Source organism: Sphaerodactylus townsendi, linkage group LG03 (genome assembly GCF_021028975.2).
Source record: "Sphaerodactylus townsendi isolate TG3544 linkage group LG03, MPM_Stown_v2.3, whole genome shotgun sequence".
Taxonomy (NCBI): Eukaryota; Metazoa; Chordata; class Lepidosauria; order Squamata; family Sphaerodactylidae; genus Sphaerodactylus; species Sphaerodactylus townsendi.
The window spans coordinates 156,153,154-156,178,409 of NC_059427.1; the positions used below are offsets into that span (position 1 = coordinate 156,153,154).

The 25,256-nt window shown below is 45.7% G+C and overlaps 3 protein-coding genes and 1 long non-coding RNA gene across 4 annotated transcripts in view; 3 read left to right on the forward strand and 1 right to left on the reverse strand.

Moving 5' to 3' along the window:
* Positions 1-756: 756 nt before the first annotated feature.
* LOC125428127 lies at positions 757-3,565 on the reverse strand. Its single transcript, XR_007243774.1, has 2 exons — positions 3,212-3,565; positions 757-892 (listed from the first exon to the last, which is right to left on the reverse strand). It is a non-coding gene; the product is annotated as an uncharacterized LOC125428127 (long non-coding RNA).
* Positions 3,566-3,591: 26 nt separating this feature from the next.
* Positions 3,592-8,719, forward strand: HOXC10 (homeobox C10). The gene is made up of 2 exons (XM_048487760.1): positions 3,592-4,457; positions 7,708-8,719. The coding sequence occupies exons 1-2, from the start codon at positions 3,632-3,634 to the stop codon at positions 7,983-7,985; spliced, it is 1,104 nt and encodes a 367-aa protein (XP_048343717.1). The 5' UTR covers positions 3,592-3,631; the 3' UTR covers positions 7,986-8,719.
* Positions 8,720-9,080: 361 nt separating this feature from the next.
* The window catches only part of HOXC6 (homeobox C6), a 45,616-nt gene continuing 29,440 nt past the window's right edge, over positions 9,081-25,256 (forward strand). Inside the window, exon 1 of the mRNA XM_048487775.1 lies at positions 9,081-9,251. Coding sequence (XP_048343732.1) covers positions 9,186-9,251 — 66 coding nt within the window. The 5' untranslated portion in view covers positions 9,081-9,185. The remainder of the gene's footprint in view (positions 9,252-25,256) is intronic.
* Positions 18,665-23,147, forward strand: HOXC9 (homeobox C9). Its single transcript, XM_048487771.1, has 2 exons — positions 18,665-20,304; positions 22,311-23,147. Exons 1-2 carry the CDS (start codon positions 19,746-19,748, stop codon positions 22,556-22,558), a joined length of 807 nt encoding a protein of 268 aa, XP_048343728.1. The 5' UTR covers positions 18,665-19,745; the 3' UTR covers positions 22,559-23,147.

Below are 25,256 nucleotides of genomic sequence, written 5' to 3' on the forward strand. Positions count from 1 at the left end.
CCTCACCTTTCTCCCTCCCTCCCTCCCACCCCCCCACCCCCCTCCACCACCACGGCTGTTCTTTGGACTTTGGCTTCAGTTAAAGCCCCTTTGACTTCTCTTCAGTCCAGTTTTGACTTCGGTGCAATCATTCTGGGTTAGGTCCCAGCCCAAGAGAATCAGGCACCCACCAAGCCCACGGGTGAGCCCACATAAATACCACCAGGGGTCACACCCCTCCTGGCTCTTTCCTTTCCTTTTGAAGAGGTAGGTTGCATGTTGAGTGTGCACTTCGATTTGGCGCAGAGCTGGAGCCCGGAACAAGCTGCCGCGGCCTCCCCTGCCCCGCTCGGGCTTCCTCCTCCTAAGTTTAATAGCATTTGTTGGTATTTATTTTCTGCAATTAGAGGAAAGCATTTTTCCCAACGGGGGTTCTACTTAGGCTGATGAATTTTATTTCTCTCCCCATTAATGACCCATGTTTATCATACTTCTAATTATTTTTAACTTTAAACAATATTCTGTCTCCTGGAGACGGTCCCCGGCGCTCCATCCTCCCCAAGATCTGCCAGGTTAGAAAAAGATCTGGAAAGAACTAAAGCAACGTGTTTGGTTGCTGTTTCTGCGGCCCCTCTATGGGGGGGGGGGAGGGGGAGAGACTTTGACCGTCAGCCCACTAGAGATTCTGGCAGTTTTCTATATGTTTGCATAAATAAATAGTTCCGCAGACGTTGATGCCCCTTACAAATATATGAAGCATCCCAAGAGGAAACTAAGGCCAGTAAACACCACCCGTGCTTTATTATTTTTTTTTAATCTTCACCAGCTTTACACATTTGAAACACTCTTTGTCAAGTCTTCAGGGATATGGGTACAACGTCGAATGCGCTGGAAATTTCTTGGCCGTCTGTGGCTGTGTAAAGAGGATAAAAATCAAATTATTTGACAGGTTTCACCACAGTGCGGTTTATACATTTCTCGTCCTGCTATTTAAGGGGGAGGGGAATATAACACAGGCAAGATTGCACGGCAGTAAATAAGGGTATAAAAGGCATTTTTCTCCCCACTAAGAGAATCCAGAAAATGAGGTCCAGTTTTTGGGTCTCCCCAAAGAACATGTGTGGAAATGTATAGGGAATTCACAGACTAAAATTATTGAGTTAACCACATGATCTGCAAAAAATAAAGAATGGGGGGGTGAGGGGGAAAGAGAGAGAGAGAGAGAGAGAGAGAGAGAGAGAGAGAGAGAGAGAGGACTGGGAAAGCCATATAATGCCAAACTACACTGGTCTTTAATTTCATCACCTATAAATGAGGAAGTATTGGTTCCCATGCTAAAGTTTTATTCTTTGCGTATAAATATTATGTGGAATTTTCGTTGGATATCATAAAACTGAACGATTTCTATCAAACTGTTTTAAAAAGACCTATGCAGATAACACAAATAGAGGCTGTAAAGTCGCAAATAGCTTTCCAGGGGAAGCAAACGGGCGTTTAAAGTGTAGAACAGCTCTTAACATGCTGCATTACAGAGCGGGGTGCGGGGGGGGGGGGAGAGAAGGGGGTCTTGAAACAAATAGAATGATGTCGTTCAAGACTTCCTAGCCTAAGATATTAAAACTTCTCACCCTTGAAGGGCGGGGGTAGTTTAGTTTGGGCCCCAACTTGCGAGTCTTCCTCAAGCTATATACGGTGGGCGATATGGTGGTTTGGGCAGGGTTCACTACTCTTTCAATTCATTACAAATAACTGGAATTGGTCAAGTTCTATGTTTCTCCTCCCAATCCCCAATCTGGCGAAATTTCTCCACTAGTTTCCCCTCTCCCTCTTTTCTTTTCTTTTTAAAGGACTTCCCTCCCACCCCTTGAAAATGACTATGAACTCTTTATGGTTTGTAATCCTTTGTCATGATCTTGAGATTCCAGATCTCCTTTGCCAGTCCTATTCTTGCTGATCTGTATTATCGGCAGTATTCTATTTTGTATGGCTTTTGCTGGAAAGTATCTAATACTTCTTGGGGGGCGGGGGTTGCGGAAACAGCAGCACTGTCACGGCGAGATTGCATCACGTTCGTCAATTTAATATACACTGAAGAACAATTTGACTTAATTGCAACACGGTTTAGAAAACCTCTAATAAAGGGAAACAGCCACGAGGAAAACACCTAGTTTAACATACCTCTCTATTTAAAATGCCAGTTATTATTTGGAGCTCATTAACTTTAAAAAGAGAGAAAGAGAACCAGAGAGTTAAACTCGTAAAAAGATAAACGGGTCTTACAAAGAGTAGGGAAATTAGCTGAGAAGAAATAAACATCTCTGTTTTGGCAAAGAACGCCATCCATGGACGCCATCAGATAAATCGTCGCTTTCTGAGAAAGGTTTCCCAAAAACCAGCTGATCAAAACCATTATTTGACATTTTATTTTACCTGGTATAGCAATCTCTCGGAGACTAAAAAAAATCCAAATTTGTGCCGTCAGTTTCAAAATTCTACATCTCGCTCAGAGTGGTATATTTATTATGATACAGTTCTGTAAAGTTTCAATACAACCTGTACAGAGTTCTAGAGAAGCGAGTATATAGAGAATTAGCTTTTTAATAATAATGATGATGATGATGAAAGTCTGTTTCATGGGGGGGAATAGAAGCAGATTTTTAAAGAAGTGCTGGTAGGAGAGAGCACAGACATAAAACTTTAAAAACAAAAAGCAACGAAAGACCACTCGAATCTAATAGGATTCGAAATAGCTCCAATTTCAGTTCGTTAGCTCTGTTTCATGCAGGAAACACCTGAATGTAATAAAGTGACCTCAGAACTGTACCCTACATTTATCGGATTCAGACTACCAAAAAAACAACAACCCCAAAACCATAAGAATTCTCAAGACCTTCCTGCTTCTACACTCAGGGAATTATTCTCAACAACCCACCTAAAAAAACCCAAAACAAAACAAAATCCGAATCTATTCAAAGTACTTCTGAAGGATCACAAATATTTCTTAAGATGCCGGCGTTTCAAGTTTAACCGGGGAGGGAGAGATAAGGAAACAAAGAAGAGGATTTTGTGGAGAGAAGAAGGAATGAAAAAGTTCCTTTAGCTTTTTGGGACGGATTAATCATTTCCTCAAGAAATTGAACTTCTTTCAAAAGGGGGTGGGGGTGATAGAAAGAAGGCAAAGGGGGAAACGGGAAAAAGAAAGGGGGGAATGAAGGTTGATTATTTTGCTGACCTTTTAATTTGAATTTGACTTTGCTTCTATTTACGCGTTGGCTTCCTTTATTTTCCCCCCACTCTGCTGTAGACACGCGTTCGTTCATTGGTAAACAAACGCGAGGGAAAGGGTCTCTCTCTCTCTCTCTCTCTCTCTCTCTCTCTCTCTCCTTTGTTCAACGTGAAGGTCCCGGGTTCTCTACCCTTCCGAAACTGATAGATGTCGCTGTTGCTCCACGCTGGTTTTCTCCTCTCCCGACAACTTGACCCCGGTGACGTCACCAGCGTCTGAATCATCAAGGCCATTTTCAATCCTCATTGGCCTGGCCGTCACGTGGTTGGGACCAATGCGTGGATAATTATGGTGCTGATATTTTTCCCTAAAAAAAAGATGTCAGCCCCTAGCCGTAGTATTCCTCTTTAAAATCCCTCTCTGAAAATGTCATGTCCCAACAATGTGACTTCTAACTCGTTTTTGATGGACTCGTTAGCCGGTACCTGCAGAGGGGAGAATTATTCCTCTAACCAAGGAATGTATATGCAGTCTGGGAGCGACTTCAACTGTGGAATGATGAGGAACTGTGGGATAATCCCGTCTCTTTCCAAAAGAGACGAGGTGAATAACGCCAGCCTGTCTCTCAGCACCTATCCATCTTACCTTTCTCAGCTAGACACCTGGTGTGACCCCAAAAATACTTACCGACTCGAACAACCTGTTGCGAGACAACTCCCCTCCTGCTCGTTCCCAACCAATGTCAAGGAAGAAAATGCCTGCTGTATGTACAATGCAGACAAAAGGGCTAAAAACGCCACCGAGGCGACCCTCTACCCCAATCAGATGCCTGAATCTTGCCTCAGTGACCATGAAGTCCCCGTGCCCAGCTACTACCGAACCAGCCAAGGTTATTCCTCCATGGAGAAGGCAGCCAACTGCAACAACCCGACCGAGTTTGAGGCAACTTTCGAACCCAGGGCGAGTCTCGGCCAAAGGAGTGACTGTCTGGAGCAGCCGCCACCACCCCCAGCACCCCAACCACCTCAACCCCAGCAGCAGCCGCAGCCACAGACGACCCCCCTGCCGCCACCTGGAGCTAAAGTGAGCTTCCCCGAAAACCCCAAGCCGGAAAATCCTCCGAACACCCCGGCCAACGAAATCAAAACCGAAAAAAGTCTCCCAGTGGCCAAAGTCAGCCCGTCGGAAACAGAGAAAGACCTGAATAAATGTACAGATACCAGCACTGACAATTCGGACAACGAGGCGAAAGGTAAGAGGACCCTTCTACGCCTTCTGCAACGGAGCTGCCAGATAATCACCACACATCAGCAAGGATTGTTGTGACTATTATTATTATTGTTGTTGTTGTTGTTGTCGTCATTATTATTATTATTATTATTATTATTATTATTATTATTATTATTATTATTATTATTATTATTATTATTATTATTATTCATCAGCGCCTCACAGTAAACGCCCAATATGTGGTAGCGAATTGGAAGGAACCAACTTTCCCTGCAGCCTTCTCAGAAATATAATGCTTAGCGTTTCAGAGAAACTAATAATAAAAATAACAATAACAACAATAATGATAAAGAGCTGTCAGCTGTGACATCAAAGAAAATAATGATAATAATAATAATAAACAAAAGAATCTCATCCGCAGAAGGAGCTTTCAAATGTGTTCACGCGCACATGCAAACTCCATTTGTATGGTTTTCTTTGGGGCGGTTTGGGTTGGAATGTGCGTGTTTAGGATGAAGTTGCCCGCAATGTCGTTTGTGGACCTCTGCTAAGTTCAGGTTGTGGCCAGGTGGTTCTCGGAGCATCTGAAGGCGACCGAAGGCGTCGTTGACGGGTACGGTCTTTTCCAAGGCTGTTTCCCGAAGGAAAGGGGTTTTGATACGTTTGTTGGTGTCGGTACTCCTACCTCCCCTGCCCCCTCCCCCCCCCCAGTTTTTCCTATCAAATTGGTATTATTATAGATTGTTTTAAAAGCAAAACTAGCTGAGCTGGGACTGCTTAGTGGGGGAGGGCGAGAGAAAGAGGGCGGTGGAAACGGTTTGCTAGGGACTTCAGGCTGGACTTGGTTGTTGAGTTTCATTATCATGGCTGCATGTCCCTTGGATCACCGCGATTCCCGGCATCCAGAGTCTTGTTTGTGCTGAAAGTCCCCCCCCCCCCCCAAAACACCCCACCCACCCAGTTTGTCTGGTTTGAAGTTAGGGGATGCATGAAAAGGAGTTTGCTAGTTCTGGCCAGCGTCGCCTGGAAGGTTTCTAGTGCCTTTCCACGCCAACAGCCTTTTTCTAGCTAAGCTGTCTGTGGCTAATGAGGTCCACTTGGGAAAAGTGCGGTTCGAAAGGATCCATTTAAGGCCGTTGCCAGACAAAAAGGAGGCGCCTAGAATTGCGTTCTTGTTTCAGCGTGGAATGAAATGTCTGTAGACCCAAAGGCAACTGAGAGCGGATTTCGATGAAAGCAAGATCTTAGAAAATCGATTGGCTTTGGAGAGCGGGTTTGGATCCTCTCAAATTATCCCGGATAATTCTTGGGAAACAAGCAGGAGAGAGGTGGACACTTGGGAAATCTGTAGTTCTGTGTAGGCACGTGCATAGGATTCATACATACATACATACCTGCGGTACGTATGTACGTATGTATGTCCTCATCCATACATATGCATACCACATCGGCTGTTTGGGTACCACAAAAGATCACAGGCGATCCATCCGCTCTGTTTCTCACCTGATATGGCATTGCAGGGGGGGATCACTTTTTTAAAAATTGTTCTTCGTAGATATTTATTTTCAGTGGGCAAAACTGAAAATTTTGCCAGGCAGAATAGAACGGCACCCACCTTGTTCTAACGCAATCACGGGGAGAAATGTGCAAAGTCAAGGTTATGAAAAATCTGCCAAACCTATATGCAAAAGAAAAAAAACAGAGGGGGAAACGTTGCCTTTATGCCATATCGGGTCCCCTTTTCTTGAGAATCAAATCAGCAAAGGGGAAAAAATAGCAAAAGTGTGATTTGCATTTGAATTTGGAATTGGACGGAAATTGAAAAGGAAAGGATTTTGATGCTCAGTTCAAAGAAAGGATTGCTTTTGCAATGCCCAGCATAGATGTTCATACTTTTATTTCTAATCCTCGCCTTGGAGGGAAATCTGCTTTGTCACCCATGGGGCATTTCATATTCAAGGCCATGTAGGGTTGGTTTTCATTTCTCCCTTTTCCTTTGCTTGGATATGCTCTTTTAATTTCCGTTCCTCTTATAATGCCAAATCTGCCATTTGGAAATGGAATTTAAAGTCTGGCCTGAAGGAATTTGAGAGGTTCGTGGATATGCGATGGAGAATGTGGTGGGGGGGAAAGGAAGCAAAGACGAATTTGTTTGTTTATTTTGTATGTTTATTTGTTTGCTGGAAAACATTATTTGTCTGTATGGTTTCCACCGGAACATCTAGGAAACGATAATGTGACTCTGGCTTCGATGCTCACGCAACATCTTCCCTCTATAAACAAAGACACACACCTTGGCCAGATCAATGCTAGCCGGCTACTGCTGCCAAAATAAAATAAAATAAATAAATCCTTCCACGTCCAAATTCAGATCCGAGGTGTTTATGTCTCTGTATGCGCATCAGAAGTGCTTTGCAATGGTTGCATATGTGGAATTGTGGATGCCTGCCTGGGTGTAAAACAGTTATTTGGACACAGAGAGCCTCGAATTCTAAATGGAAAGGTAGGGCTGTCGGGTATTGTAGCCAGGTCGAATGCTCTTCAGCCAAAATGCCACCAGGTACCTGCCAAAGGTTTGATGAAAAAGAAAGACAGGTCAGTTCAGGGGTGGGGGAGCCCCAGCCAGTTAAGTAAAATTTTGCCCTCCCCCCCATCGAAAATGTAGTTCTGCTGGTTTTACTTTGATTGGACTCAGTTTTCATGTCAGCTGGTATTTTTACAGTAAAGTCTGCATAAGAATGGCGGTGTGGAGTAAAGAGCCAGGCGAGGCAATCTTAAAGGGCTGGCATATAATGTTTAAAAGCCTGCACAGAGAGTTTTGGCTCCCGGGATAAGCTCCAGGGATAATTTCTCAAAATTAGATTCTGTTGACACATCTGACACGTGGGAAAACTCTACACTGGAGGAGTGTGCAAATAGCTCCAACGCCATTTGTGTCTCAGGAAGGATATCTCTTACTTTGTAGTGTATTTACTATAATCAGCTGCGATTTGGCGCTAGGTCTCACGTCCAGGTGAATATTGTGATTTTTTTTGTCCCCCTCCTTACTGGTTAAGAGACATCCGACCCTCTTAACTTTAAACGATTAATGCAAATATTAAAATCTGAAAATAATAAAGAGGGAGCTGCAGATATGATCCACATATGGGATTCTTGTATTAACAAAACAGACTGCTTTAGGGGGGAAAAAGAGGGGGGGAAATATGGCTTTATACTAGGAAGCTCTTTTTACTATTCCAAGGATACTTATATAATAACATTATTTTTAACAGAGGATATAAAGGCAGAAAACACTGCAGGAAATTGGCTGACAGCAAAGAGCGGAAGAAAGAAAAGATGTCCTTACACTAAACACCAGACGTTGGAACTGGAGAAGGAATTCTTATTCAATATGTACTTGACCCGTGAGCGCCGCCTGGAGATTAGCAAGAGTATTAATCTAACAGACAGACAAGTCAAAATCTGGTTTCAGAACCGCAGGATGAAACTCAAGAAAATGAACAGAGAGAATCGAATTCGAGAACTGACTTCCAATTTCAATTTCACTTGAAAGTGTTCCCTAAAAGGAGGGGGCGGGAAATCATTACAGATCTTGTGCAGTATTTTTTTTTCAATTTTCTTGGGTATAAATGCAATGCGGGGGTGGGAGCGGGAGAGGGGGAGAGAAGAAAACCAGGACCTCAGGCTAGCGTGCAGTTCTATGATTTGGGTATTTTCAGTTTGTAGAGCTGAAGGTGCATCCATCGATATAAGCATGAGAATCTATATATATTGCATCAATGTTGCTATGTAAAATAAAGACTAAGTTGGTTGCTAAAACAAACGGGGTGGGGGGGAAAGAGCCCAGCTTTTTAAGTTATTCACGAGCAGCACAAAGAAAGGGGAAAGGGAGGATTTAAGGAAGAGGGGGGGAAAAGGATTGAAGGATTTATCTCTTATGCCTTTTTTATGTTTAGGATCCTAGGTGCGTCTGAAAGTTTGCTTTTCATATCCTAGTGTAGTCTGCCTATTGTATAATAAAAATGACTCAAATGGATTTCATATGTGTCTGTAAAAGAAAGTGGGAACATGCTCACACTGTGTAGTTATGCAGTCTCCTTCCAGTGTGGACCATTATATTTAAAAAAAGGAAAGAAAAGAATAAAGCAGTATTGATATCTTATTATGAGGGAGGGAATGGGAGAAGTCCGATTTTTCCCCCCCTGTGACTGTTATTTAAATATATTCTGTATGTGATATCCTTTGCATGTATCTTCCTTTATGGAGCCAAATAAATTTCTTAGAACCGTGTTCAACTGGGTATTTTTCAAAGTGCCCCCCCCCCCACAAGAACTATGCTTTCCCCTCCTCTCTTCCTCCATGTAGAGTATTTTTTCTCTTCTTAGGACTCATCCTTTTTAAGGCTTTCAAGAGAGTAACCTAGCGGGTTTAATATAAGTGAGAGACCATAACGTTGATTTAAATATTATCCAGGTGACCACAATAAGTCAAGGTCATAAAACAGTAATGTCAGGACAGTCTTGGTAAGCGCTGGAGGTGGATTTTATGATCTGCAAATATAATGTGCTGCAGCAGTAAAAGATGCATTTAAAGGTGACTGTGGAGGAGGGAAGCAAGTCAGAAGCTGAGCAGCATTCTTGGGATGAACACTCCTCACCGCTTTGGGTCCCTCTTTTTTTTTTTAAGGGAAAGGCACGCTCCTTTCGCCTCCCCTGGAAGCATCACTCTATAAAAACGGGAATACACTATTATGATGATTTTTTTTTCTTCAAAAAAGCACCGAGGATGGGATGGCACGGGGGAAGACGTGGATAAGGTAAGACAGACCGTTTTCTTGGCTAAGATGCATGGCTGTGGTACAAGTGGGCTTCAGTTTCCTGCGTGTGCGCGCGTGTGTAGCCAAGGTAAAGGCGGAATGGATGTGAACTCCACTTTGAAGCGGCGCTGCTTTTGCGCGGATGGGGCGATCGGGTGGGTTTCTTCGGAGTTGTCTTGCGGTTCGAGTTGGCTCCTTGCTTGGGTGACAGCTCATATTCGGGCGGAATATGCATGGCCGAGGGACTGTGGCGCATAGATTTCCATGTTGATTTCCCTTCCCTTCCCTCCCTCCCCCCTCCACGACCACCGACCCCCTACTCCACCCTTGTTTATTATTATTATTATTTTACTTACTTGCGGTGAAGTTGGGCTCTTGAGCTGGGCTCTTGAGCGGTTGGTACCCTAGGGTCTGAGAGACTGGATCTTTGTGGTTGGAGGACTTTGGACATGCCAAACACGTTGCCGTTGGGGGTTTGCCCTGAACCTGTCTTTTTTGATTTCAGGAGTTTGGTTGGGAAAAGACAGTGGAAGGCTTTTGTTGGCATTTTTTAAAAATAAATGTTATGGACACCCATTTCTTTCCTCCCTCCTTTGCGGCTCCCCACTATATATATGTATATATACATTTAAATTTCCCTTGGACAGCCTGCAATGTCACTGATTTCTGCATTTAAAAACGGAGAATGTCAAAACGCTGCCAGCGAAGGACAGCGTAGCGCGCTACAATTCAAGATTTCCAAGCAGCCCGGTTGAAACGCTCCAACCGCAGAGACACAGACAACTAGAGCCAGAGTCGACTGCAGTTTCTATTAAAGCGGGAGGGGGAGGAGGAGGAGGAGGAGGAGGAGGAAGAAGGGGGGATCTTAATGAAGAGATTAAAGATGTTGCTGTAATTTGAAGAATGTTGTCTTGGGGGAGATGATTTGGCTCGGGCATCCCTAGATTTCCCACTTTGCTTAGGAAGGCAGCCCTTCCAATACCCACAAAGGGGTCGCTTTTCTCCTTTCTCTCTCTCTCTCTTCTCTCTCCCTCGCTCTTTTTCTTTTCTCTTTCTTCTTTATTTTGGCCTGTCTCTCCTCCTCTCCTGACAGAAATGAGTGTGGATCTTCCGCCCTCTCCTGCAGCTGATCCGTGGTTTAGGTAGTTTCATGTTGTTGGGGTTGGCTTTTAACTCGGCAACAAGAAACTGCCTTAATTACGTCAGTTAGTCTTCATCAAGGGCAAGCCTCCTACTTCTGTTTTTTCTTGTTCTCTCCCCCTTTTCGATTCACGCTGGCAGCCAGACCAGAGCTGCAAGACGGCTCCCTTTCTCCCCGAACGAAGCGAAACAAACAAACAAACACACCCCAATTTGTATCATGCAGGATTTTTTTATTTAAAAAAAGGAGGCAGAGGGAGAAAGAAAGAGAGAGAAGAATTGGAACCGAGAGATGGGGAATTATGGGTTGGTAGGACGAGGCAGAATACTTCACACACACACACACACACACACACACACACACACACACACACACACACACACACACACACACACACACACACACACACACACACACACACACACACACACACACACACACACACCCCTTCTTCTTCAAGCATTCCCCCCTCCCTCTTCTACCCCACGTACACATAGCTACTTATGGACTGAGATGATTTTTGCCCCCCTCTTGTCGCTATTGTATCAGGCCGGCGGTGCTTTCCAGGCGGACAATAGCGGTGGGGAGGGGGGGGTCCTTCTTGGGAATATCCTCAGCAAATGATTGAGCTTGCTCGTGTGTCAGGCCGCAAAGTTTGCCAGACTGGCCAGGCGACTCTGTTTCCGGGATCCAGTACCAGCCGGGTCTTCTCCATGGGATGTCTGGTTCTTTTGCCTCCTTCGGTGCTCTCCAAGGATCTGAGCTCTCCGAGCACAGGATTTCGCAAAGGAATAGCATCAGTGGCAGCAGCCGTGGCTGTGGGCTTATATATGTCTGTGCTCAATAAAGCGGCAATAAAGATGGTGATTGGAAGGCTAAAATTGCAGCCTGGTCAACTTCTATGGCGATCTCCTGTTGCCCCAACCTGGCCACTACGAGTATTAAATCAGAGATAAGTTATAGCATATTACGTTGCTTGAAGGTGGATTGAAGAACAAAGCAGGGCACGGAAGCGAAGGCTCCGCTGTCTCTGCTTAAGAGGCCCAAAGAGCTCCGTTTTAAAATTTAATAGCCATTTTACATGCCTAAAGGATCCAGGGAGGGCTATCCCGCGCATGCAAGAGCTCAAGTCTCTCTGAGGCGTTCTAAACACGGGCTGGAATATAATCTGCTCTTCCCCCCCCCTTCCCCCCCAATTGACGAGATCTAGGAAAGCGAAGTAACTGTTGACTAAGAGGACCAGTCGGCTCAGCTTTATGATTAACAAGTTGTTGTTCTCTTTCGGTGTCGGTGTCATTGTTGTGGGCGTCGATCTCGATAGAGGTCCGGTGAAGGAAGCAGAAACTACGTGCGGGTCACCATTTCGCCATAAAAGCATATGGTAGATGGGGGAGGGGGAGAGAGAGAGAGAGAGAGATGTGGATTTTGTGATTTTTTCCCCTCTTCCCCCTCTTCCCACGTTTTGGTATGAGATCCAAGGTGTAATCGAGTACTACGAAGAAGACTGTAAACCATCAGATCCTGCAAACCATCAGATTTTTGTGCGATGTATCCTTGCTTGCGTGCTTGCTTTATTATTATTTTTTAATGAACCTTCTGAGCTATGTGGACTTCACAGTCAGGATCAAAACATTTGCTAAGTATCTGGGGCGAAAGCGTGGTGTGATCAGCGTGGTCCTGTCTGGAAAGGCAAGATGGCAGACGGCGTGAGGAATTTTCCCCGTCCACCTTCATGTTCGGATTCGAGACTTCCCCAGAAAAAGGACAGCTTCCTCCCCTCTTTCCTGGGGAAGGGGTCGACGTTCCCTTCCCGGGGAAGGGGCACATTCAGTTTACAGTATCCAAGGCGTATAAACATGGCCTTCCAAAGTCCTTTCGGGGAGAGACAGGCAGACTTGGCTTTAGGCTGGGGCGTCTTTTTCGTTTACTGGTGTTCCCAATCTGCCTTTTCTTTCTTTCTTTTTTTAAAAAGAATTGTGCTAACGACAAAAATGGGTGTTGGTTTTGGCTCAAGGTCGGGAGCAGCGGCTATTTTCGGTACCTTCTGGGACCGCAGGCGGAGGCACGCGCAGCCTCCGTGCTTTGAACGTTTTAATAAGCGACAGAAACCCAAGACCAGAACGGAGAATCGCTCTTTCCGCTTTGTTACTGTAAATTAGCATTTCAAACAGATAAATGGCTGGTCATAGGTAGCATAATTATTCGCAATAGTCCTGCGGTAATTGATTGATTTCCACTCTTCATTATTTACACAAAACTTTCCTCTTTTCAGGATTAACCACGCTCAGATCATCCCCCCCTTTATTTTCTAACAGCATGAAAGAAGGATGGGGGGAGATATTTATCATGCGTTGATGAAGTTTAATTTTAATCTCTCTCACACACACACTCACTCACTCTCTCACACACAGAGAGAGACACATACCTACAGAGGGGAAGCCCAACGTAATATATGTTTAATCGACCCAAGTCAAGAAATGTAATAAAAGTTAAATCCTCCCCTACTGTGTTTCTCCCTGTTTAAACGATTCTATTAGATCAGGATGAAAGCCGAGGATTTACAGACTTAAAACATTATTGCCGCGTGTTCCTTTTTCTCTTATGTGAGAACATGTGTAATTAGAAGGATCTCGTGCTGTTTCCTGTACATCTCTCCCTGGATCAAATATATAGGAATATATAGATATGGTTTTCTTAAACCTTCCTGTCCTTTATGGGGGCTGTCGTTTGGCTTATGAAATACTGGCAGCCTTCCAGGGTGCCCTCGTTTTTCTTTGGGGAATGTTGCTGTAATTCTGCATTTCTCAGCAGGTGTAACTTCAGTAGGCCGCCGGGTGCCTTTTGTACGCCTGGATCGACTAGTGTGGCTGTTCCCTATTCACTGTAATCTTTAATCCTGGTCTGGTGTTGTGGAGTTTGTGGTAGACTTAGTGAAGCAGAGGCATGTGGAGATATGATAAAAATTCATACACATATACTTCTGTATCCTGTGCTGGATTGGACATATTGCTTTCCTGTATGTTAGCTGGTTCTCTTTTTCGCTCTGTGAGGTTGGGTGGGTGAAGATAGGTAGATAGGTAGATAGGTAGATAGGTAGGTAGGTAGGTAGATAGGTAGGTAGGTAGGTAGGTAGGTAGGTAGGTAGGTAGGTAGATAGATAGATAGATAGATAGATAGATAGATAGATAGATAGATAGATAGATAGATAGATAGATAGATAGATAGATAGATAGATAGATAGATAGATAGATAGATAGATAGATAGATAGATAGATAGATAGATAGATAGATAGATAGATAGATAGATAGGAGAGTATATGTGTTCATTGTGGTGTAAGCAATGCATTCAGAAAGGGTTTTGCCATGTTGGGGCATTGCCGTTCCTGTTTTATTCCTTCTTGGTTTGGAGTTGGCATCCAGATAATCTTTCATGTGATTTCTGTGCTGGAATATACTGTATTTTATCTCAAAGACTTGAGCAAAGGCATGCAGCGGGATCGGTGCCAGAAGAACCTGGCTCGCCTTCCTCCTTCCTGCCTCTTAATTGCGATGCGGTTGGAAACTGTTCCAGGAGGACCTGGGTTGGATTGCTACAGCGAACACAGGGAAGGTCTAGGTGCCTGCCTAGAGTTGGGTCAGGGTGGGTGTTCAGCGAAGAGCCAGTTCTTTTTACCAGAAGCTGGTGCGTGGATGGCAGGTATCAATGAACAGAGGCCTACAGGGACTTTTGCCAGGAGAGTTTTTAAAGATTTGCCTTGGAATGCGCCGGCCTTCAGATGAAACTTGTGCTGGTTGGATAAATGCTGTTTGTCCTGTCTCTGTGCAACTAACACCTTCCCTTCCAGCCCGGCTTACACAGCTCCTCCACTGCCTCTGCAAGCAGACAACCTGGCAACTCACAACCTGGAAGTAGAGTTGAAGAACACAGTGGCCTGCCTTGGCAGAAAATTGCAAAAACTCTGGTGGGAGAGTTACAAAAATGTGGGGCTCCTGGGTGTGCATTCAGGCAACTGGATTGGGCTGTGATAATCATGTATTTAAACTTCATTTTTTTAAAAAAAAATCTCTTGGCCTGTGTGTGTGTGTGTGTGTGTGTGTATGTGTGTCTTTGACCCCCAAGATACAATGTAAGATATGGCTCAAGGGACCAACCATTTTATGCCTCGTTGGAACGGTTGTTGCCTTTCAGACTCTGCCTTCTTCTTCTTCTTCCTTCTCCCCCGGCCTTCTCGTGGTGGAAACCTGAAAGCGTTTGGCAAAACACCACAACACAGCGAAATGAATTGGTCCGGAGGTTTAATTGCACTTCGGAATTTATTGTCTCACTTAAAGAGTCTGGAATCCAAAGTCATAACATCTGACAAAATTCTTAGCAACAAGCAGGCGAGGGGAGGGGGGAGACACGAGAGAGAGAGAAGGGGAGGGTACTAAACAGGTACCAACTTCTTCGGAGTAAATTTAAACTGAAGATGCACTCTAAGCCTGGTTTCCCTCTCTCCTCCCACCCTTTACCCTTGGGTTACATTTAAAGATCACGTCCATAGAAAAATAAACATTAAATCCTTAATAGGGGCCCAGCTCGAGGGAGGCAGAGCCCCAAGTCATAGTTTTCAAAACTTGAGAAAATAAATACTGAACCTGAATATTTGAAGACTACTATTAGTATTATTATTATTTTCCTCTTGGGTGAAGTTTACTTTTCGCGATATAATAATGCCTTACGTGGGGCTCAGGACAAGGGGGATTAGGCAGCGGAGTGTTTACTGGCGAAAATAATAAAATATTCCCAGAAGGAGGGGAGGGGAAAAAACCCGTGACAGGTAGAAGAGGGCTAGCAAAGCCACTTAAGCACAGATGCGATCTTAAACTCCCCGATCTTAAACTCCTCTACTTGGAAGTAAGCCCCCTCTGATTCTAGCGCCACCTCCTCCCGAGCCTGGATGCGGAGGATCGTAGCCTTCGAGCCGGCAAACAGGAGCGAGAAAAGAGGGGGTCTCCACAAGGGGAAACTTCAAGGGTTTTGGGGTTTTTTTTATGCTTCGTTTGCTTTCACTTATGAAAAGCTGTCAACGCTGCGACGCCTCCAAGCTCGCAGCCGCGGGGCCTGCAGGGGACAGGAAAAAACCGTGCCGGGCGTTCCCAAGAAGAGGGGGGGAAAGTGGATTTTTTAATCCGAACTTGACGGTGTTTATTGAACCGAGTGGGGACTCGGAGGGAAGGCCTGCGAGCGCGGCCCTGCGCGTCAAGGGTGCCGCGTTTGTCTGCTAATCCGGGCTGGCGTTTGTTGTTGATCCAAAGGCCCCTCTTGCGCCTTCCCGTTCGCCAGCGACGCACAGGAGCTGTTTATAAAAAGCTCGGGGGTGCCCTCCTGCCTTCCTTCTCCGCAGCTCCCCGGTGCGAATCCAGCAGCTGCTCTGGAGGCCCCCGCCCCCGCGTGTGTGTGCGTGTGTGTGCGCCTGCATGAGTGTGTGTGTGTGTGTGTGTGTGTGTGTGTGTGTGTCTGTAGGGGGGAGGGTAGGCCTTAGGTCCCTTTGGCCTGGAGTAATTCTGTGCGCGGTGAGACCGAAAGGTGACTGGGGGCAGCCAGGGGCACTGTAGGAGGGGGCGAAATTGGTGGGAATATCGAGGTGGGGGGATTTTCCCCCACACTTTAAAAAGGGCGATGTGAAGTTTCAATCCCTCCCCCACCCCCACCCTTCTCCGCCTGAAATTAGAGGAGATTTTTCAGAACATAACATTCAAGGATAAGACGGAACTATATAGGAGGCCAACAGGATTTTCTTGGGGGGGGGGGGGTGTTGGAGAAAGACAGGGGAGAAGTGTACGAGTGTGTGAAGAATTGGAAGGGAGGGGAGGGCTTCATTTTTATTTCCGATACAAGCTTCTGTACAAACATGGCGCTGGTCGCCAAAAGATAACGATTTTGAGTGTCAGGTCTAAACTGAGGATCAATAAAGTAACCAGTTGAGGTCACAGATTAGGCTGTTGTTATTTTTTTTCCCCCACTCACGTCACAGATGACGAACCGGTTTCTCTTTTATAATACACAATACATATACAAATATGGCTTTTTTTAAAAAAAATCCGCTTTCCCACCCCACCCCCCTCCCCAGCAACCCACCTTTTAAATATTTACCTTTTGCAGGCACTGCAATATTTTTTAAAAACAACAACAGCCATAAGAAATGGTTGGTAGGTCCCATCATTTCGGAATTGACGGTCTTGTGCCAGAGGGACCAGGATTTTGATGGAAAGAAGGTGTTACTGAGGCTCTGGTCAGAATGCGGAGAAATGTAGCCGTCTGCAGGTAACCACCAAAGCCCTGGTGCCCATGAATCCCCCAGTCCTGCTGGAAATCTATCTCCCAACAAGGGATGCCTTAGAATATGATGCAATTCTTCTCCACAAAGGTCAACCCAAGTTTCCGCTGCGCCCCGAGCCCACGGAGAAATCAAAGTGTGCCTGGGCCATCTTCCCACAGGTCTCCCTCCACGCTCCTGGGGTTCTCGATGCAGCCTTCGGTGTTAAGGGCATGTGCTCCTCGTGTTTGTGGACCAACGGCTCCCTTCTCTCCAGTTGCAACTTTGCCAGGGCGCAGGGCCCCTTGAACGAGGCAGCGTTCCCACGGCTGGCCCTATAGGGTTATTGGCAAGGAACAACCTGCAGCGGTGGGGGGAATGGATGGGGTTGGCGGAGGGGGTTGGGCGGGATTCACTGTAAATAAAAGACATTTTTCCGCTTCAAGGTATTACTTGGAGAAACACTAAAAACAGCCCCCCTCTCAGGATTTAATATTTGAATGACCTTGCTCGTTTTCATTAAGGTGACTCTTCGGATGTTCCAGTCACGACTTTGAAAAGCCATCCTAATCCGTGTGTACATTTTATAGGTTAGATTTCTCGCCTTTACAGAAACAATTCTGTTTTGTCTTATCCTTATTTCTTCCCATCTCTTGGTTTCCTGCCCGTGTGTGTGTTTCAAAGAGAGTGAAATATTTCTGCATGTCCAAGCAAATATCCTTCAAATATCATTCCGCTGCAAATATTTTTTGGGGGTGGGGGAGAATTTCTTATCTCTTCGGTGTCACACGTATTTATTCCTGCCTGAATAAAAAGAAAAAGCTGAGTATTCGCTTTCTCGCTAACATTTTTTTTAAAATTGAAGTCACTGGAGACTTTTGATTGACAGATAAACTGAACTCAAGAAAGGCCAGCGGAGACATTACACTCCTATAAGGGGTATTTCTCTTAAGGCACTCTCATAAAGTCCTAGGTTGGAAACAGGATGGGAAGAGATGGCGTGTTCAGGTTTCATACCCAGCAAGACTGCTTTCAGATTTGGGTTTCTGTGGTGGAGGCGCACAGCAGTACCTCCACATCTAGCTCTATTTAAAGGGTGGCCCTTTATGGACTGAAGGGCTGTCTCCCTACACCGGCTCGAAGAGACTGATATAGCCCCATCCAGGACCGCTGGATGAAGATGCTGCCAGAAATCTTCAACCCCTGAAAGTCAAATCAACTTTGTCAGAGTCTTTTGGGAGGGGAGGGGGGGAGTGAGAGGAGACAGGGGGAGGAATATGGAGGCTTTCCAGGATCTCCCCTCTCCCTGCTTCCTTCCCAGCCTTCAGATTTCCAAAGCCTGGTGCAAAATACATCTGCTGGTGTGCGAAAAAGAGACCTGGGTAGGCTGCGTCTGGTATAAAGTCGACAGTGGACGCTGCATCCCTCCGAAGCCCATGCTCTCTCCCCCCCCCCCCCCCCCCCCCCCCCCCCTCCCCCCCCTCCTCCACCCCCCCCCCCCCCCCCTCCCTCCCCCCCCCCCCCCCCCCCAACTCCTTTCCTGGTACAAATTTACCGCATCTCCAAATCGTCTCTGCTGTATTAGACTGGAAAATGTTGCATCCCCTTTGACAACGCCACAAACCTCTTTGCTCCGTTTTCCTGGTTTTGCTGTTGCTTATGTTTGCGTGTATGGGGAGAGGGGATATATCTCCTTCTGCAGATGGCTTTCCCAGAGCACCCTCCTTCCAGACGTCTCCAAGTATGAGCTAGAGACCCATCCACTTTACTTCACCAAGGAAAGTTAAAAAAACAAGCAAACAGAGAGAAGCCAAGCTCTGCAATCGATTTGGTAAACAAAGTTTCAATGACCTTATTCATTCAAAAAAGGACACTGATCATAACATCAGGAAAAGGTTGTGGTGTGTGTGTGTGTAGGGGGGGGGGGAGATCTTCCAAAATCATTCACTTTTGCTCGTTATCCACCTAAGCGAAAGGTCCCTCGGTCCCAGCTATGCCTTATAACTGAAAGTTACTTGCACAGTTTTATTTTAATGAACGACACATTTATGAACAATCAAATGATCCTCGTAAAATTTTTATTGAAGGACATAAAAGCATCCGCCACTACTTGCCGAACAATGTAGCCTCTCCCAGAATAGAAAGATGAGAGACACGAGAGTGTTGTTGTTATTGTTATTGTTATTTCCCACTCGCGTTTCCCCCAGCACATTCCTATCTCGCCATTAATACACATCATTAATAGATTCTACATTAATACCCAGACACCCACTTAAAATATACACACATACATACACACATAAGCCAGAAGAGCACATGACACCAGGACTTCTTGCTCTTAAGTAGGCTGACGAATGTGCATTGCAGAACTGATGACCCAAAAAAAATCCATTTTTTTCAGGCACAGAAAAAAAGACAGGAAAAAATATATATAAGATCATAGCCAGTCGTGGGTTGGTGCTAAAGAGGGGGTGAGTTAGCAGCAGAATTCTGGTAGGACCTTGAGGCGACCCCCCGCCCTCCTCTTTTAAAGATATTCCATGTAATGTATCCATTATAGAATACACGCTGTAGAAGCAGAGCGAGCTAGCAGACAGAGACAAATTGCGTCAAGAAATAGTTCCTGTGATACCTTGCTACACCAGCTACCTTGCACGCTCATTAACTGCAGGGCTATGGCAAAACCAGGTCGCAGAGCCCGCCAGCCAAGGAGCCAGCGAGTCGCCTTTCCGCGGAATGGCACGTAAGATCCAACTGCTGCTAATAACTGCATTATTTCAAGATCTTCTTTTTCTCTCTCTTTTTTTTTCTAATGAAAACCCAAGTCGCCTAGGGGCTATTTAAGGGCCCCCCCCCCGAAAAAAATAGAAGGAGAGAGGAGGAAAGGAGGGGAAAAAAGACCTGCGGATTGATCTACACTGTATTTTTGGGTAAATACAATCACGTGAGCGCTGGGAGCCAATGGCAAACTGGGAAAGGCTGAAAAAATAATTACCTGCCCTGATTGTTCTATGAGAAGATAAAAAGTACACATACAGTTCATACAATAATCTTATGAATGTAAAAGAGTGGGGAACAATGTCGGCTTCGGGTCCCATTAGCAACTATTATGTAGATTCCTTGATTAGTCATGAAAGCGAAGAACTGTTGGCTTCAAGGTTCCCAGCTACTGGCTCGCACCCCGCTGCAGCCAGACCTTCAGGATTAGTACCGGAGTGTGCAGATTTTCCATCCTGCAGCTTTGCCCCCAAACCGGCCGTGTTTACTACTTCGTGGGCTCCCGTGCATTCCCAGTCGTCCGTGGTCTACCACCCGTACACCCACCAGCCTCACATTGGAGCTGACACCAGATATATGCGCACTTGGCTGGAGCCTATCTCCGGCGCTGTCTCCTTCCCGGGTTTTCCAGCCAGCAGCCGGCACTACGGGCTTAAGCCCGACGCCTTCCACGGCCGCAGGGACTGCGGACCGGTGGACGCACGTAGTTATCCGGATTATATGTACGGGTCCCCGGGAGATCTCAGGGACAGAACCCCGCAGACTATACCCTCCCCGGAATCTGAGGCCATCGCTTCCAACAAACACAAAGAAGAAAAGACCGAATTGGACCCTAGTAAGTCGAAGTCATTCTTGTTTACAGCCGGGATGGCATTACAGCCGCCCCGCGAAGTACTCAATAAAAAGGAATTACCTTTGCTGTTTAGAATTCTTCTTGGCGTCCCTGCCTCGAAACTCCAAATGTACAGGCTTTTTTCTTTTTTTAAAAAAAAGAAAACTAACTTAAGAATATCATACGAACTGCTGGTAGTTTTATCTGGTTGGGGTGGAGAGGAGGGGAGGGAGGAGAAGGGAGACAGTCTCTTTTTTATGATGTGTATTTTGCTATCTGGAAGAGGGAGAATCCTTGGCTTTGATAAAATATTCATAACCTCCCCAGCCCTCTCTTGGGTTCTTCTGAGTTTTCGAGGAACAAGCCGGGCTGGGGAGGGAATGCAATGGCGTGGGCATGTGAAAAAGAAAATGATTTTCTTTCCTATGTTTTCAAGTGTGTGTGTGTGTTTGGGGTGGGGGGTAATCTAGCAGAAACCCCACAGTCTCGTCATGATTCATAAAATTTGTGCATCTTGCCAAAGGGGAATGTCCCGTGGAGGTGTGGAGGGAGAGAGAAGGGAAAGAAAACTAATGTTGATTATCCAAAGCTAAATAACTGGGCTGGGGAAATTACACATAGACCCTGGAGTTTGATAGATCGTGTGTGTGGGGTTCTCTAGGAAGAGTACTGGACCATGGCATTTTCCCAAAGTATTCTGCAGTTCAACTTGCCAAAGAAAGGAGCAAAAGAATAAACACCCTTGAACATAGTTTTCTTGTTGTTGTTAAAAAGCAGCTAGGGCATAGAAAGGACTTGTGCCTTTCATGGTTGTAAAAAGTCACTGTTCTTCTGTACAGTGAAATGAAATTACTTGTGTGTTTTTTTTAAGTGGGCCGAGTGGGTGATTGTTTCTGAGCAATAGACCTGAGCCCTGACTTTGCAAGCAAAATATGTGGGACTGCAGCTCCCTACCCTCCAAGAATTAATGCCAGTTCGTGTCTATTTGCACGTGTGCGTCCCTTTCTGTGCACACCCCCCCAGTCCTAAAGTCCCTTTCCCATGCCAGGTGTTTACGACGCCTTTAGGCCTAACAATCTGATCTAATGCTGATCTGGTCCGCTTAACTTCAGGTTCTTTGTGGATGGACCCAGTTTACACCCTTGTAGCCGGTAGAGGCTTACAGACACCGGGATTGTAGACTCGGGACACAGACCTAAGGAAGGAGGCACGGTAGCCTTGAATTAGGAACAAATGCTTCCGTTTCCCTAAACCTCACCAAAGAGTTAATTAGTGGGGAATGTGGTTGTCCAGAGGTTTAGTAAAGGGAAAAGGTGGTTACAGATCGTGTGTCTGCTTGGGGCGTATTTTTCTTGGAGCCTGCCTGCTTGTCCTGGGGCATTCCCCAGATATGACCAAAAGAAAAAGGCCGGCAGTTCCAGCCCTAGGAAGGATATAGAGCGAAGACTGGAGAGTGATGGTTGTAAACAGAGTTTATGGGCCTGTGAAGTGGTGGGAATTTTGACTTTTTATGACCATGTTCTTGGATGACTCCAGCGAGCTTTCACGTGCACCAGTGGCTTGTTATGAAACCCTCCTGGCTCCGGTTTTGTTTTTAAAACTGGGAACTTGCAGGAGACGGTAGTCACCTAGCTGGAACATTAAATAATCCCCAGAAAGAGGGTGCAGCTCCAGTCAGCTCAGCTGCAAGGAGAAATGGCCGTTTGCTTTAAGCGTCGAGGTAGACGGCACCTTCCGCCGCCCTTAAACTACCTTGAAGGTCAGCTCAAAAATGATCAGCTAATAATGTTGCCAAAAAGAAAGAAAGAAAGAAAGAAAGAAAGAAAGAAAGAAAGAAAGAAAGAAAGAAAGAAAGAAAGAAAGAAAGAAAGAAAGCAGGGACGCCTATTCTAACAATGCGAGGGTAGTTATTGTCTATAAATGACTTGTGGGGGGGGGAGTCCACAGGAGGGGGAGAGGAGCCTCGATACAGATTTATTAAACGCCCCCTCCCCAATCTTCTTTTCCAGACAATCCCGTGGCAAATTGGATCCATGCACGCTCTACACGGAAGAAACGGTGTCCCTACACCAAGTATCAGACGCTGGAATTGGAAAAAGAGTTTTTGTTCAATATGTACCTTACACGGGACCGCCGCTACGAAGTGGCCCGGGTTCTTAATCTCACGGAGCGCCAGGTCAAAATCTGGTTTCAGAACAGGCGAATGAAAATGAAGAAAATGAACAAGGAGAAAACCGATACTAAGGAGCAGCAGTGAAATTGGCCGAGTCCCTCCTCGGGAGGAAGGAGAAACCGAGGCGCTGCTGGGTCTGCCTTGGGGGTGCGAAAGGTTGCTGACTTTTTTTCATTGTGCAGAGATGAGTGTTTAGAGTTAGTTCAGCACAGCAACCGCTCTGGAACAAGAGACAAAAAAAGCGCTTTTCTAAAAAAACAAAAGAAAAGAAAAAAGAATAACAAGAATTGCAACTAAAAATAACAAACGTTTCGTTCTTTTCAGAAAACAGCAAAGTACTTGAAATTGTTTTTGTTTTTGTTCTTAGTATTTTATTTGGTAACTTAAATTTACCCAGTTTTTTTTTAATTATTATTTCATGACGTCGCGGCTGCGCATTTTGTACAAAAGGAAAGAGGACAAATCGGGGAGGGGGGAAGAAGACGAAAGGAAGGGGGGTTGATCGCTCCAACAATGTTTCTGTCATAGTGTTGAACGTTTCCGGTGTACTTATTGGTGTCTTTTTTGACTGTCACAGAACCGTTCTGTAATGCTGTTATGTTTTGCTGTGGTAGAGCAGCTCTCTGTATATAGCTAACGTCACAAAAATAGAGGGGAAAAAACCGTTTCTTAATCGAGGTGTCGTTTTTGTTTGGTTTGGTTGAGACTGCACTGAAAGGAACCAACCCCCCCCCCCCAAAGGGTGGGAAATCCATAGGTAGAAATCAGTAGTGATAATCATCTCGGATCACTGGGGGGGGGGGGAATTGGGAGGAATCCCCTTCTTTCAGGAAGCCAGATGGAACAGGAAAAGAATCGAACTTCCGCTCCAAACATTTACTCCCTTTCTCAACTCTCTCTCCCCTTCCCTGTACATAGATCTATATCTGTATCTATACAGAAGTAGGCTCGTAAAAGAGAAAGTTCGAATAAGTGCGATTGTGTGCTGCACACTTAGTCTGGCGTAATTAATTGTGCTAATTTATGACCCCCGGGGCAATCAAACTATATGTACCAGATTAAATATATGTGGTAGGTACCCTTTGCTTACAGCAACATTCTTACGTGGGTTATCTGTCTTGAGACGGCTCCATTGCAGCATCTCGGGGTTATCAATGAAGTGCCGGGAATCTCGTTCGTGCCTCGCCTGGGGGAACCACCGTCTCGTTATATTGCAGTGGCAAAGACCCCCCTCCCCCAAATCAATCCATGTGTTTGTGCATATTGGTGGGGGGGGGAGGGGAGATGGAAAAGAACAACATAAAACAAGGGAAGTTTTTTTCTTTAAAGACTGGGGGAGAAGTGGAGGCCAGGGCTGGAAGACCCGGCCGCCCACCCCTCTTGAAAGAAAACCACTTTGCGCACAAAACAGTTTCTCTGACTTGCTCTGGCAAGCAGGAGGCAAGTCTGACGCTGTTTCCAACCAAAAAAAAAATCAGATGTTTGCACTGCTTAAGAACGAGCTAAGTGACATGGCGTGAGCGAAGAGGGGGGAGGCTAAGGGCTCTCTCTCTCTCTCTTGTCTGTCTGTTTCTCTCTCTCTCTCTTTCCTTCCTTCCTTTAAAAAAAAACAATGCATTTTCGCTTTTTCTGCAAGGGGATGCGTCCGCGCTGCTTTCCAAGGGCTTTTGCTCAATGAAAGTCAAGGCATAAAAAATGAGCAGCTACGAGATGTTTCATAATAAAGGCTCGTTCGACGGGGCTCCTTTCTTTCATGAAACGAGCCCAGCAGCGTTTTAATCTTTCCTAATGATAAACAGATCGACGTAATCATGGCTTGAGGTTTGTCCACCGGATCCAACTTTCACCAGGAATAAATAAAAAAAATGTTTTTGAAAAGGGGGGGGCGGGAATCTGGAAGCCATTATCCCCGCCGATGTCGTGCGAAACTGCTCCTCAACTTGATGCCTGGCCCCCGCGTTCGGCCTTTTGATTCCATTCGGATTGGGTTGTGATTTTATTTATTTCATTTACCGCAAAGGGGGTTCCTCCCCCCGGGGGGGGGAAATGGGTGGAGGCGATTTGCTACTGTCTACAAAATCGGACGAGGTCCTTTGAAAGTCTTCATTGAGAGTCCAGGAAAAGAATGGGCACTGGGAGGGGACAGGAAGGGGATATTGGGGAGGCAGGCATCACAGTTAATTATTTTTTTAAAAAAGAACAGCGGTAATTTATTTATCCTGGCTCTTCTTTCCCCCTCCGCCCTGCTTCTTCACAGAACCGAATTTTCAAACGAACGATCATGATTTTGAAACCTTTCCGGTTTTGAGCCTAGTTGCGCGCTTGTGTCCCTGAAAGAGGCTAGGAAGGCGAAGAGAAAGAAGGGACGCTTTTTAAATTCTTTCTTTCTGCCTCTTTTTCTTTCCTGTCTCTATGCAACCCTCATCCCCACCTATACAGTCCACCACGATGCTGGTTTTCCTAACTTTGATTCTTCGCCCTGTTTGTAGGGAACCCCCCCCCCCCATTCCCGCAAACCTCATTTTCAAGATGAGTAAAGATCCTATCTCTTTCACCTTCCTCCTCCCCTCCCTCCCCTCCCTCCCCCACACCCTCCCCTCCCGTCTTCACCAGGCCTGATCTCTCATTGGAGCTAATGGGGACGAAAAGAATGTAAGTTATGTTCCCTTTGTCTCCATAAGACTGTTGTTCTCTTTCCCCCCTCCCCTTCTGCCCTTCCCCTCCTCTCTTTCTGACTTGCTTTGTTTTAAACAGGAATACGGTTTCAGTTCATGTGCAAGGC

Bases quoted from the DNA above. Each gene is read 5' to 3' on its own strand.
- HOXC10 (XM_048487760.1), top strand. From the start codon at position 3,632: ATGTCATGTCCCAACAATGTGACTTCTAACTCGTTTTTGATGGACTCG. The intron at 4,458-7,707 runs GTAAGAGGACCC...TATTTTTAACAG, and splicing joins TTCGGACAACGAGGCGAAAG to AGGATATAAAGGCAGAAAAC.
- HOXC9 (XM_048487771.1), top strand. From the start codon at position 19,746: ATGAATGTAAAAGAGTGGGGAACAATGTCGGCTTCGGGTCCCATTAGC. The intron at 20,305-22,310 runs GTAAGTCGAAGT...CTTCTTTTCCAG, and splicing joins AAAGACCGAATTGGACCCTA to ACAATCCCGTGGCAAATTGG.